Here is a 13,334-nt window from a genome sequence, read left to right as displayed (position 1 = left end):
GGGGTAGGGAGCCCCGCGGCGGCAAGCTGCTCCTTGCACCCCGCCGATTGTCCCTTCTGAATCGGACAGCCCAGCGGGGGCCGGGCCGAGGTCTAAGCGAGCGGGCCCCAGGAGGAGCTGCCCGGAGGCAGGAGCGGCGGCCGGCCGCAGGGGTGGTTTGCTGGGCAGAATGGGGTAAAGGGGCACCGGCCCGCCCCACCACCGGTTTGGCCGGCCCCATCCTCCCATGGGTCCCGTGTTTCCGCCTGAGCGCAGGATAGAGAGAACGGGGAATAACACCGATGAGTTTCTCTTGTCAGCCTTTTGGAATAAGAAAAGTAGAACCTAATGTTCACTAGGAAGCATTTCCATTTTCCTCGGAATATGGCATTAAGGCGAGTCATGCCGGTGATGTAGCAAGTCTCAGTTACATTGCAGAAAAATGCAGAGCCCCTAAGAGCCCTTTCTTGCCTCTAATTTGCTTACAATTTCTGGTTTCCTAATTAAGCTAAAGCTTTATATTATTCCCGTCTTTTATCAAAATGTGAATGATCTGGAACCAGTTTTTGTGATTTGATGGAAGGGCACTTGGGAAATAAGAATCAGGACCCCGTCCTCGTCGTCGTCCACCCCCCCCTCCCGCCCCCGCCGCACACACCCCCTTTATGTAAGAAAGCATTTTGCTAAGGGCAGTCCTGCCTGGTTACTCCCTGACTCTATAACCTTACAGGGAGGTAGAGCAGAGGATTTTTCCTCCTTTTCCCAGCAGGAGTTTGAGGCCCAGAGAGGTTTATGTGCCTTGGCAAAGCCAAAACTGAACCAGGTGTCAGCTTCCTTTTTTATTGGTTTGTTGCCATTCACCGGGTCCTCCAGTGACACCCACTCTCTTCTGGGACTGCCTCCCTGTCCATCTGACTGCCAAGCTGTCCCCACAGTCAGTTATAGCACGTTCCCTGGGGCTGCTCAGGGTGGGTTTGCCAACCACACCAGGGTGCTGAGTGACCCACAGTGAAATGGGAACGCTCAGGAGGAAACAGTAGGTGGGAATTAATGTTTGCAGGCACTTGCTATATCCAAATGACTGTGTTGCTGGGTTCCTGTTCTAATTGTTTGAGAGCGGGGTTGGGAACAGTCAACTTTGTGCTCTCATGACCTCTCTGTTTTAAGCGTTTGCAGGGCCCAGGATGCTATGCTATTCTGCATGAGCTGGTCCCCAAGTCTGTCCACTGCAGCCTGTTCTGAACCTCTAGCGACCTGGAAGCTCTGCAGTGCTCCTTGCCAAGGTAGATGAGTCTCCCCTACCTGGGGCAGACCGAGGCGGGCAGCACCCGCTCCGGGGCTGTGGGAGGTGGACAGAGTGAGGCAGGCCGTGGACTGGGCTCTCCCCAGGCCTGCAGAGCCCTCTCCTCACCCCCTGCTCAGTTCTGTACCCTGATGTCATCTTTGCCTGCTCTGCCCTTCCTCCCTTGCATCCAGGTAGTCATCAAGGCCTGCAGTGTCTCTACGCTACACTTTTTCTCCTGGCCTCAACCAAGGAGCAGAGTGTGAGCCCTCATTATCCCACACGTGAATGATCTACCTCCCTAACCTGACCTCACCCATCTATGGCCACACCCTTCCCAGCCCACACGGGCTTCCTGCTGTTGACCACAGCCTCCATTCCATACCCACCATGCCCCAAGCCCACCCTCCCTTCCCATCAGGCTGGTCCCTCTAGTCCCCAGCTGTGCCGCTCTTGCGTGGGAGTCCCAGAGCCTCCTCCAGGTCCACCTGCGCTCATCCAGCAACCTCTTCACCCTTCACTACTCTCCCAGTCTCTGCCTGTGCATAGCAATGCTACAGGAATAGGCTCCATTCTCTTTTTGTCACTGTGCTGGAAACACCGTGAGGCCATGTGCACTGAGTTAGAGTTGATAAAGCAACGGGATATTTGGGGGGAATTCAGTAAGTACCGCTAAGCTGGTCTTGTGGGGGATCCTAAAGAGTGTAAATGAGTCCGAGACCTCGGAATGCTAGTGAGGATCAGACCTCCACTCCCTGGCCTCACCAAGCTGTGCCACATCGTGCCCTATAAAGTGGGAGGAAGTGAAAGTTCCTGTTTTATCAGGTGGTTGTGAGGGTGTGACAGAATAACACCAGGAGGCCTGGGGTGGTGCCCGGCACACGGTAGGGACTCGGGAGATGTTTGCTGGGATTGCTGGGATTGCGGTCCACGTCGTTACTCAGGCCAGGCTTAAGGATGTGGGGCTGGGAGGTGACCTTGACCTTGCTTCTCCCTGGCAGATGAAGTGTGTCTTGGTGGCCACGAAGGGCGCAGAGGTCCTCTTTTACTGGACAGACAAGGAGTTTGAAGAGAGTCTGCGGCTGAAGTTCAGGCAGTCAGAGAATGAGGGAGAAGAGGTGAGTGTGGGACAGGAGGTGGGCAGGAGGGGGCAGCACAGAACCACCAGAAGGCCAGGAGGCAAGAGAACCCGGCCACCCGCTCCTGCCCAGCCCATGGAATTAACAGGGCAGTGTGTGCGGTGCCGGGTCCCTCACCCCCACCCCGATCCTCAGCGCTGGCCTCTTGATGCTCTGGGATGCCGCGTGGGGCGCAGTGACCGCATGGTACACCCCAGGGGCCCGCTGGGCTACATGAGGGCAAGAAGAGGTATCGGGTTGGCCAAAAAGCCCGTTAAGTTTTTTCCGTAAAATAGAAGACACATTTTTCATTTTCACCAATAACTTTATTGATTTGGATATTTTGAGCATGTCGGCTGTCTCCCGCTATTGGCTTCTAGTGGGTGGAGACCAGGGGTGCTGCTAAACATCTTCCAGTGCATGAGACAGCCTCACAGCAAAGAGTTATTTGGCCGAATTGTCAATAGTGCCAAGAAACTTCGCAAACCACTTTTGACATGTTCGATCAGTCACAGTGCCTTCTCCATACACTGCACAAATCTTTTTTTGCATTTCAGTTGTGTTTTTACCTTTCTTGAAATAATAAAGCATAATATGCTGAAAATGTTCCATGTTTTCTTCCATCTTCAATATTAAAATGGCTACACAAAAATTTACCACTACTGGTAAATTTTATTTTAAATATATGCTGATATGACAGCTGTCACAATACAATCTAGCAAAATTGTTTTGAATGAAGTTAAAGACAACTAAGCACTGCTAGAGCCATCGTACAGAAAAAACTAGACGAATTTTTTGGCCAGCCTAATAGAATTTTAATCACACAGCAAAGAAACTTAATGTCACCCATTTCTTTACCTAAACAGTTTAGCATAAGCTTAACACATTACTTTTTATGACAGCCATATTAAGGTGTAATTGGCAGACTAAAACCTGAACATACTCAGAGTGTGCAGTCTGATACGCTTTAATATGTGCAAGTACCTGCGATCATCACAGTCAATAAGATGAACATCCCCACCATCCCCCGGATTTGTGGTCCTCCTTCACCTCCCCCCACAGCTCTGCTTTCTGTCACAATGGATGAGTCTATTGTTTAGACTTATATATGATGAAACCGTACAGCGGTCCTCTGGGTGGCTTTGGTTTTGGTTCGCTCTAGCTTCTTTCACGCAACCTGATGGGGAGGCATGCCTCTTGCACCACGTGGGTACCTCATTCCCCGGCATTGTGAGCGGTAGTCTGTTCTAACAGTACACCCCGATTTGTCCATCCACTTACCTGTTGATGGTAATAACATCAGTTGTTTCCAGCTTTTACTTACACGTAAAGCAGTTGTGAACGTTTGCATGCAGGCCTTTCTCTGTATGAACATTGGTTTTCGCTTTTCAGAGAAATCCCTAGGGTAACATGGCTGGATCATGTCAGTGTATGCTAAACTTTTTAAGAAACTGCCCAACTTTTCCAAAGAGGTTGTATCATTTTATATTCCACCAGTAGTACATGAGACTTCCATTTCCTCAGTAGCCTGACTAACACTTGCTATGGTCAAGCTTTATAAATTTAGTCACTCTGAGAGGTATCTAATAGAAAGTGACTTTTCTATTAATATAATTTGTTCACAACAGAATCCCATTGTATTTTAATTTTCATTTCCTTAATGACTAATGATTTTGAGCATCTTTTCATGTGCTTATTTGCCATTCTTATATCTTCTTTAATGAAGCGTCTATTCAAATCTTTTGCCAATTTATTGTTTCTTATTTTTATCAAGTTTCAAGAGTTTCTTATGTATTTTGGATATAAGTTCAAGGAGATACACTTTTTTTAAAAGTATTTTCTTCAAGCCTGTGTCTTAAATCTTTGCATCCACCTAACAGCGTCTTTCAAAGAGCAGAAGTTTATAATCTTGATCATTTCAATTTATCCTTTTTTCTTTGCTTTTATAGATTATGCTTTTGATGCCATTTCTAAGAAATCTTTGCCCAACCCGAGGTCACAGAGTTCTCCCTATATTTTCTTGAAATTTTATAGTTCTAGGTTTATATTAGATCAAATGATCCATTTTGAATTTTTTATATGGTGTCAGATATGAGTTAGAAAGTTAATTTTTTTTTTGCATGTGGACATCCAGTTGAACACTTTAATATAACAACTCAGAGATCATTGTCATTTTCACTCATATAATTTCCACTCTACATTTTAAAGGAGTCACGTATTTGAGAATTTTTTCCAGATTAATTTTGGATTAAAAAAAAAAATCAGTGGGGGATGCAGTCGAGAAGTCCTTGCATTTCTGCAGCAGCAGGGCCTGGTCGTCCCTCAGGCCCTGCCTGCGCCTGGGCCTGACCGGCGGCACCTCGACCTCAAGCGATTCTCCTCAAAGTGCTGATATTCCTGTTACAGCCTTTAGGAATAAAGCAAAATAGCCAAGGTCATGGGCATTTAACTGGTTGTAATGAAACTAAAAAAGAGGTCTATCTTTGGCTCTTACATTTTAGTAGTCAACACATCGAATTTTTAAGTTGTGAATGTTTAAGTGTTCTTTTAACTGGCCCTTTGATGCTGTTTCTCTTCCTCTTTAATGATAACCTGGCAAGGGAACAAACTGATGAACTCCTGATTTTTCAGTTTCTACATGACTAGTATAAAAAAGGGTCTTTAAACCTTTTGACCAGCAGAGACTGGTCTTTAAAGTTTTGTTTGTTTAATGTGTATAACACACTTTTTCCTCATTCTGTAGATAATGTGAATTAACTATAGAAAATTTGGAAGCAGAGAAAAATCGTTTTTAAATGACCCATAATTTTACTACCCATAGCTATTAGCTTTCTAACATATGTACTTTGGGTCTTTCATTTTTTAGATGGTTGGGATCATTCCGTTTTGAAAGTTTTGTTTCCTGTTTTTTTTCACTTGCCATTATATCTGAAGTGTTGTTCTGTTTTGTTATTCTTAGAAGCATAAATGTTGCCCTGCCTGGTGTGGCTCAGTGGATTGAGTGTGGGCCTGTGAACCAAAAGGGTTGCCAGTTCGATTCCCAGTCAGGGCATATGCCTGGGTTATGGGCCAGGTTCCCAGAAGGGGGCAAACAAGAGGGAGTCACACATTGATGTTTCTTTCCCTCTCTTTCTCCGTCCCTTCCCCATCTCTTAAAAATAAATAAATATTTTTTAAAAATTAAAAAAATTTTTAAGCATATATGTTAATGGAAACATATTCCAATGTCTTTAACCATTTCCTCAATATTGGACATGTATAGCACTTCTAGTTTTCTGTAACTGTTGCTGTAGGAAACATTTGTGCTTGAAGTTTACGTAACATCTCACTTCTTCTTAGGATAAATTCCTAAAAATAGAAACATCAATTCAAAAGCCATTCAAAGATACTGTACCATTTTATAATTCCACCAGCTAGTATACAAGACTGTCCCTTTACACTCTGCCTGCACCAGATATTTTCATCTCCTCTCACCAAAAAACATCCCTGCTATACCTGCCAAAAAAGTCACTCCTTTTAAGGTGAGTTGCTGTACACAATCTAGATTTTTAAGTGACTTTTCTATTAGTATAATTCATTCATGACAGCTCCAGAAAATAGTTATATGTGAATAATGCAACAAGCATTTGCCTTTCTGGAGGGATATTCAATCAACAAGTATTAATTGAGGACCCACTCTGTGCCGGTCTCTGAGGGTGAAGCAGGGACTATGACGCTACTCCCATGGGATTAGAGGCTAAGGAGGGATGACATGCAATGAACCAAATAGACACCATGAAGTCAGGGAATGGTAACCCAGGTAGGGGACAAGGGGTGACTGGGGCAGGGTGGCCTGAGGGCGGTCAGGGAGGGGCCCTCTGAGCTGGGACCTGAGTGATGAGGAGCAACCAGTGTTGAAGGTTCACTGACGCTTTGGCAGCAGCCGGACACAGGCCGCAGTCCCTGAACGCTGAGAACGTTGGGGGAAAAGAAGCCGCACGGTGCTGCGTTCTGCTCGCGTTTTAAATGCTGCTCATGGCTGCTGGCTGGCTGCCTGTCTTGCTTTTCAAGGCAAGGTCTTACTGAGCTCCTTGTATTGAGATAGATTTCACCAGCCCAGCGTTTGGACTCTGCTTTCTGTCTATTTCAGTCCAGTCTCCCGAAATCAGCTTGGAGGAGGTCTGCTGTTCTTCTTTTCATTCCAGTACTGTGAATTTGAGCTCTGACCTTTCCACTGGCTTTATCCCATTTTATTCGCAGATTTTCAACTTATTTGTCCAGTCTCTTTTTGGTTTTATTTTTTGTGTTCCTTATTTTGGAGAGCAGAGAGGATGGATGGGGGAAGAGCTTGTAAAAGTAAAAGTATGCTTATGGAAATAGGGAAAGTACAGAAATATATAAAAAGTAGGAGGGAAGATCACTCACAATCAGTCTATCCAGAAGTAATACGTTTAACCATGTTGACTCAATATTTTTCAGTGCTTTTTATGCAGTTTAATATACAGAGCATTCACACCATTTTTCAAAAACATAACATTGTATCACAGGAATGTTCCATGTCACTGAAACACTCTATTCTTGCATCACGGACTGTTATATATTTAACTATTCCCCTGGTACTAGACATCCACATTTTTTCCAGTGGCTTGCTACTATAAATGATGCTGTAGTGCAGCGGTCCCCCACGTTTTTGGCACCAGGGACCAGCTTGGTGGAAGACAATTTTTCTGTGGGGGAACTGTTGGTGGGGGGAGAGCTGTACAAGAGGTGGAGCCCAGGCAGTAATGTGAGCAACGCGTCGCTCACTCGCCCACTGCTCACCTCCTGCTGTGCAGCCTGGTTCCTAACAGGCCACAGACCGGTAGTGGCCTGCGCCCCGGGGTTGGGGACCCCTGCCTTAGTGAACATCTTTGTACATGTGTCTTCGCCTCTGTCTGATCATCTTCCTTGGGATGCGTTTCCCCCACAGTAGACCTTCTGCTGCAAAGAGCTTGGACTTTGTCACACGCAATGAATGTTCTTAGAGTTGGCCAGCTCTCCACTAAATGCCCCGAGCATTCCTCTGTGGAAATGTGGCCTCGTTCCTTATTGTTCCCTTCTACCTTCAGGGCCTAAACAGCACAATTAGTTGGCCACCCCTTTCCGGCCTTCCTAACTGCCACCCAGCGTTTGGAGGCAACATCATTCTGTGTCCCTCTGTCAAAACAGTGATATCCTCCCAGCAGATCTTAAACTAGGGAGACCCTTGGCAGCAAGGCCTGGATCTTGTCCATTTCTTTGTCCTCAGTGTCTGGCATGCTCAAACAGTGTTGTTTTCTGCCCCTCTTGCAGCTGCCTGCCCTGGAGGACCAGCTCAGCACCCTCCTGGCCCCGGTCATCATCTCCTCCATGACGATGCTGGAGAAGCTCTCAGACACGTACACCTGCTTCTCAACAGAAAATGGCGACTATCTCTACGTCCTTCACCTGGTGAGTGCGTGGCTCTGGGGCCCGTGTTCCTCCACCCACGAGTCCTTGGGCAGTCCACTTGCCTCTCCCTTATCCGGGACCTCAGACTCCTTTAGGAGGCAGAAGTTGAGGCTTGTGGCAATCCCCTGGGACATGGTCCTCCTCTCACTGTCCCAGGGATCAGGGCAGGTGAGGGGAGACCCCGGGGCCGGCTGAGAATCAGCCTGCTGTGCCTACAGTTCGGGGAATGCCTGTTCGTCGCCATCAACGGAGACCACAGTGAGGGCGAGGGGGACCTGCGGCAGAAGCTGCGTGTGCTCAAGTACCTGTTCGAGTTGCACTTCGGGCTGGTCACTGTGGACTGCCAGCTCATCCGAAAGGAGTGAGTCTTCATGGCTGGTCCCCTCCGGATCCTTTGCTAAGCAGCTTCTTGAGGCCAGGCAGTGTGTACTCAGCCTCTGGGCAGCTGCCCACCCATTTTCTGCCCCTGCTTCTCCCCTGGCACCTTCCTGGGCCTCTAGCTGGCTTTGTGTCACATATCTGTGTGTGAGAGAGACTGAGAAGTGCAGCGATTTTCTCAGGCGCCTGGCTCCCTTTCCCTGCCCTTCCTACTCCACAACTAGGCTCAGCCCGAACACGGCCCGCTCTGTGCTTCGTGGGCTCCCAGTTATTGGGTCAGGTCACATGAGCTCTTCCAGCCTCAGCAGGGATATAGGACTGTGCTCTTTTGGTTGAAGTTGGGGGCAACCAGCTTGCTCATGGCTCTGTCCTGTTCTTCCCCGAGGCTGCGGCCCCCAGACGTGCTGCAGCGCATCCAGGCGTGGGAGCGCTTCCAGGGCCTGCTGTGTACCTACGGCCGCCTGCGGGAGCGGGAGCAGTGTTTCGCTGTGGAGGTGACTGCCGGGTGCAAGAGCCCTCGGGTCGTGGGGGTGTCCGCTCAGAAGGGCCGTGCAGCTTTCAGACCGTGCTTTGAACCCTCTGGTGAATGAGGGCACAGGAAGCCCCCCAAACTCATGCATTTAGAGGTGCTCTTCTGGCCACATAATTTTCTGACCATGGGGTTGGCATCTGATGGACCTGTCTACAACAAAACAGCTAGCTCCTGCATAAGAAAGACTTTTTATTGCAGCTTTGGGGCTCATAGTAAATTATAAGAATCTCTGCAGATAGCCCCTCTCAACTCTGACCCCCCCCCAAAAAATTACATTGAGCTGAAGGTAGAGTGGAAAGTAGTGAAAAATAAGCAGCACCAAAAACAAGGTGGTCAAGTGCAAAAAATGATACCAACTCTACAACCAGAATCCTGAGCCCAGGCCTGAGGTGCTAACGTGACCACTGTACTCCCTGACCCCTGTACAGAGAGACAAAAATTCTTTCTGCATCAGGAGTTTGCACACCCCACTGTGCATCCAAATCACCTGGAGGCTTATTAGATACAGGTGTCTGGGCCTCACTTTTCTCATTCAGTGGGGGTGGGATACTCTAGAATTTGCATTTCTAACAGGTTCCCAGGTGATGCTGATTATGCTGGTCCAGGAACTACACTTTCAAAGCCACTGCTTTACTGCTGTAGATGACAGATTAAGAGGAAACAATGTGAGCTCACAATTAACTGTCAGATTCATAAGAAAATAAGTCCCCATGAATGGGAGTCAAGGGAGTCAATAACCATTTGGGTTAGAACCCAAGGAGTTTGATATACTGGAATTATTAGGTACTTAAAATAAAGTAACTATGAAATATTTAAAAACATAAGAGCTAAAAAGGAACCATGTAGATATTTTAGAAATGAAAATATAGTTGTTAAAATGAAAACCTCATGAGATGGGTTAAATAATAGGTGAGACATAGCTAGAAAGAAGATTAGTGAATGGGAAAATAGATCTGAAGGAACTAATTTTCGTAGCCCACTCATTCACTCAAACAATAAACATATAGTGCCTACTCTATGCTAAGAGGTGTGCCAGGCCCTGGGAGCACAGAGAGAAAGAAAGACACAATCCCTGCCTGCCCTTGAGGGGAAATCAGCCATACATATATGCTAAAATATACAACAAAGTAGCTGGGGTGTTGTCGCTTTGGATTTCTCATCAAAATCCATGGCAGTACAAAGGGTGTTGTGGCCACCTCTTTCTGAGACATTAGGAAGGGCTCTTTGTAGGTGATATAATGCAATTAAAATAAAATTTAACTTCTTCCCAGGCCTACCAGGCCCTGTATGGTCTGCCACCACCTGTCTTGCCCCAGCCTCATCTCATGCCTCTCTTGTCCTCACTCTCTGTGCACTGGCCGCCTGGGACGTCTTTCCATTTCAGGTGGACTCTGTGTTTTATTCTGTCCAGCATGGTAGCCATTAGCTACACAGCACTATTGAACATTTGAAATGTAGTTTAAATTGACTTATGCTGTAAAGTATACCCTGGATTCTGAAGACTTAGTACAAAAAAAAAGAATGTCAAGCATTTCATTAATCATTTTATATTCTATGTCAAAACTATTTTAGATATATTGGGTAAAACAAATTATTAAAATTAATTTTACCTTTCTTTTTAATGTAGTTACCAGAAAATTGTTAATTGTGCTTAGGGCTTGCCTTACGTATTAGTGGGACAACACTGCCTGACACTCACGCCGCCTCTGGGCCTTTGCGTGTGCTCTTTCCTCTGTTTGCAGCACCCTCTCCACCCCCTTTCTCTGACAGGATTTCTTGTTCTTAAACTGGTTTCTTTCAATTTAAAGGTCCCCTCCTCAAGTGACCTTTCTTCGTATACCTGACCCATGTAGGTCTCCCTACTTTCTCTAGTCCAGCACTGTACGTTTCTTACATGGCACTTAGTTTGTCTGTTTCCTTGCACGTTGTCTGAATCACCCACTAGATTCCAGTGAGCAGACTGAAAGCCCCAGGAAGGCAGGGACGGTGCTGGCCTGAGTCTCCCTGTTCCCTCGTGCCTGGCACCTAGTCTGTGCTCAGTGTGGACTGAGTGAATGTCCCCACGAGCCAGGGCCTGGAGCTGGGGAGGGTGGCGGATGACATGGCTTCCTCGCCCTGCCCACGTGTGGCCAGGCTGTGGAGCGGCTGGTTCACCCTCAGCTCTGCAAGCTGTGCATAGAGGCGCTGGAGCGGCACGTCATCCAGGCTGTGAACTCCAGCCCCGCCCGGGCCGGCGAGGAGGCTCTACACGCCTTCCTGCTCGTGCACTCCAAGCTGCTGGCCTTCTACTCCAGGTGAGCCCACGGGCCCTGGCCCCTTGCCCGCACCCAGCTGAGGAGCTCCACTTCCCCGGCTGAGAAAACCTGCAAGACCCACTTCTTCCGTGGAGCCTTCTCAGAGTCTTTGTTCTTCAGCCCCTCTCAGCTCACGCCCCTCTCTGAATTATTTCTCCCTGCAATACTCTCAGCGTCCTGATAGGCTACCCTGGTCCCTGGTGGTTTCCCATTGGTAATCTTTTTTTCTTTTTAACACTACCAAGTTTTAGTTTAAAATTGATGAGTTAGTTTTATATCTATCTTCCCTTCCTCCAAAAAGGATGAAATCAGCTGGCACATTCGTAAACTCCTTGAGGACAGGGACCATGCTCCAGATTTCCTTAACCGACTGTCCCCGCCCACTGCCACCCAGGGCACCGGGCACGTGCCGACCAGCTGCCCATTCTCTCTGCAGCCACAGTGCCAGCTCCCTGCGCCCAGCCGACCTCCTCGCCCTCATCCTCCTGGTTCAGGACCTATACCCCAGCGAGAGCACAGCAGAGGACGACAGCGACAATGACAACGACACTCAGGTCTCTGCAACTCTTGGGGCCGCAGGAGGCCATCTGGGAGACGGCCCAGAAAACAGCCCAGAGGGTGCCGGCCAGGCAGCTGGGGAGGCCGTCCTTCCGGGGTCACAGGGCACACGGCTGGGTGGGACGCTTTTCCTGCTGCTTTCAGATAGGGGAGAATTCTAGAATGCATGTGGTTAAAAGTACAGATTTTTGGAGGCAGATAGTCTCTGCTTTGCCAGTTAGCTATGTGAACTGTGCAAGTCCTTGCCCCTTCTGAGCCTCAATTGCCTGATATGTGCAGTGGGACAGCGATGGCAGCCACCGCTCAGGGTTTTGAGGAATAAGGGAAACAGTTGCCTGGAGCCCAGCAACGCCTGGGGCGTACGGAACCCTCAGGAAGTGCTGGCCGCCAGCGTAGCCAACCTCATTGTCTTCAGTGGTGGTTTGGTATCAGCGTGATGGAATGTCAGTGGTTCTGAAGAAAGACTAGACCACCTAGAATTGAAACATCCTGGAGAGTGAGGGCACACGCCAGGGCTTCATGTGGGTGCCTCTGCTTGGAGGGCTGTGCTGGGAAGTGCGGGGAGGTGGAGGGCTGGTGGCAGAGCCGCTCACGCGCCTCTGACGGTCTCCCGTGCCTGCCGCAGCCTTCCCTACGGAGGTGGAGGCGGCAGAGCAGCCAGAACATCCCCTTGCAGCAGGCCCGGAGCCCTCGGTCCTCGGCCCCAGCCCGGAGCTCTGCAGGGACTGTAAGTGCTGTGTGCCTGCAGGGAGGGGAGGGGACAAGACAGGATGGGAGGGCCGGGGAGGTCTTGCCCCTGCTAGGCCAGCAGGGCCAGGGTTGAGCCCTCACCGCGTGCGGCCCCCTTCTCCCCACAGGAGACTGACCGCTTCTCCCTCCCTGAGGAGTACTTCACCCCAGCTCCTTCCCCAGGGGAGCAGAGTTCAGGTTCAGGTGAGACCTGGGGTCAGGGGGGTGGTCGGGGGGAAGGAGGCAGATGCCAAGTGGCAGCCCTAGGGAGTCCGTCTTAGGGTTCAGGGGGCCCCTGCGTGTAAGGGCACAGTGCAGGGTCTGCAGCCAGTGCTACCTGCCCTGCCAGCTCCAGCCTGGATTCAAGGATGTGAAGGCCACCCAAGCGGTCACTCAAATGGTCACTAAAAGTTTTTATGACAAGGTGATTCCATTTAAAAATCCACCTCTCACATGTGTGTTTACTGCTTTCTCTTTCTTTTTTCATAATTAAGTAATCAGGTAGTTAAAATTAGTAGTAATCATTTGATTTCAAGTACAGTGAATTAAAGTATAACTATTCGGTCTCTATAGTTTATACCTTACCTGTTTTTTCAAAAAATGTGGGTAAACAGCAAAAATAATCTAAAAGTATTCTAAATGCTATTAACAAAACAAAAAAGGCAGCATTGCTTAGAGAAATAGATAAGCCAAAATCTAGACTATTGTCATTGTGGCTCGGAATCACGTGTTTTCTCTGAAGTTCTTGGGGAAAAGGGAACGCTGACATCTTCTGATGGGAGGAAAAAGGCCAGGGTTTCATGAGGGAAACTCCTCAGTGACTCGGCTCTGAAAGGAATATGCTGTGTGATTTCCTTAGACCCTGGTTCTTGACCCTGGCTGGGCAGTGGAATGGCCTAGGCAGCTTCAGCCAGACTACTTAAGCTGTAGTCCCAGGGCTGGAGTCCAGATGTGAGTACTTCCAGAAATTTCCCCGCGAGGCCCGTGAGCCGCCCGGCGAGAACCTCTGGTATGCA

The 13,334-nt window shown here is 48.6% G+C and overlaps 1 protein-coding gene across 1 annotated transcript in view; it reads left to right on the top strand.

Moving 5' to 3' along the window:
* The window catches only part of HPS1 (HPS1 biogenesis of lysosomal organelles complex 3 subunit 1), an 84,354-nt gene that overhangs the window by 280 nt on the left and 70,740 nt on the right, over window positions 1-13,334 (top strand). The window contains exons 2-10 of the mRNA XM_054581329.1: window positions 1,156-1,262; window positions 2,263-2,379; window positions 7,690-7,827; window positions 8,046-8,188; window positions 8,591-8,699; window positions 10,871-11,031; window positions 11,468-11,585; window positions 12,215-12,316; window positions 12,447-12,522. Coding sequence (XP_054437304.1) covers window positions 2,263-2,379; window positions 7,690-7,827; window positions 8,046-8,188; window positions 8,591-8,699; window positions 10,871-11,031; window positions 11,468-11,585; window positions 12,215-12,316; window positions 12,447-12,522 — 964 coding nt within the window. The 5' untranslated portion in view covers window positions 1,156-1,262. The remainder of the gene's footprint in view (window positions 1-1,155; window positions 1,263-2,262; window positions 2,380-7,689; window positions 7,828-8,045; window positions 8,189-8,590; window positions 8,700-10,870; window positions 11,032-11,467; window positions 11,586-12,214; window positions 12,317-12,446; window positions 12,523-13,334) is intronic.

This window comes from Pteronotus mesoamericanus, unplaced genomic scaffold, assembly GCF_021234165.1.
Source record: "Pteronotus mesoamericanus isolate MK-2021 breed Mesoamerican mustached bat unplaced genomic scaffold, CSHL_Meso_final contig_657, whole genome shotgun sequence".
Classification (NCBI taxonomy): Eukaryota; Metazoa; Chordata; class Mammalia; order Chiroptera; family Mormoopidae; genus Pteronotus; species Pteronotus mesoamericanus.
The sequence above is the reverse complement of the archived record's forward strand: the minus strand, read 5'-3'. Positions and strand labels throughout refer to the sequence as shown.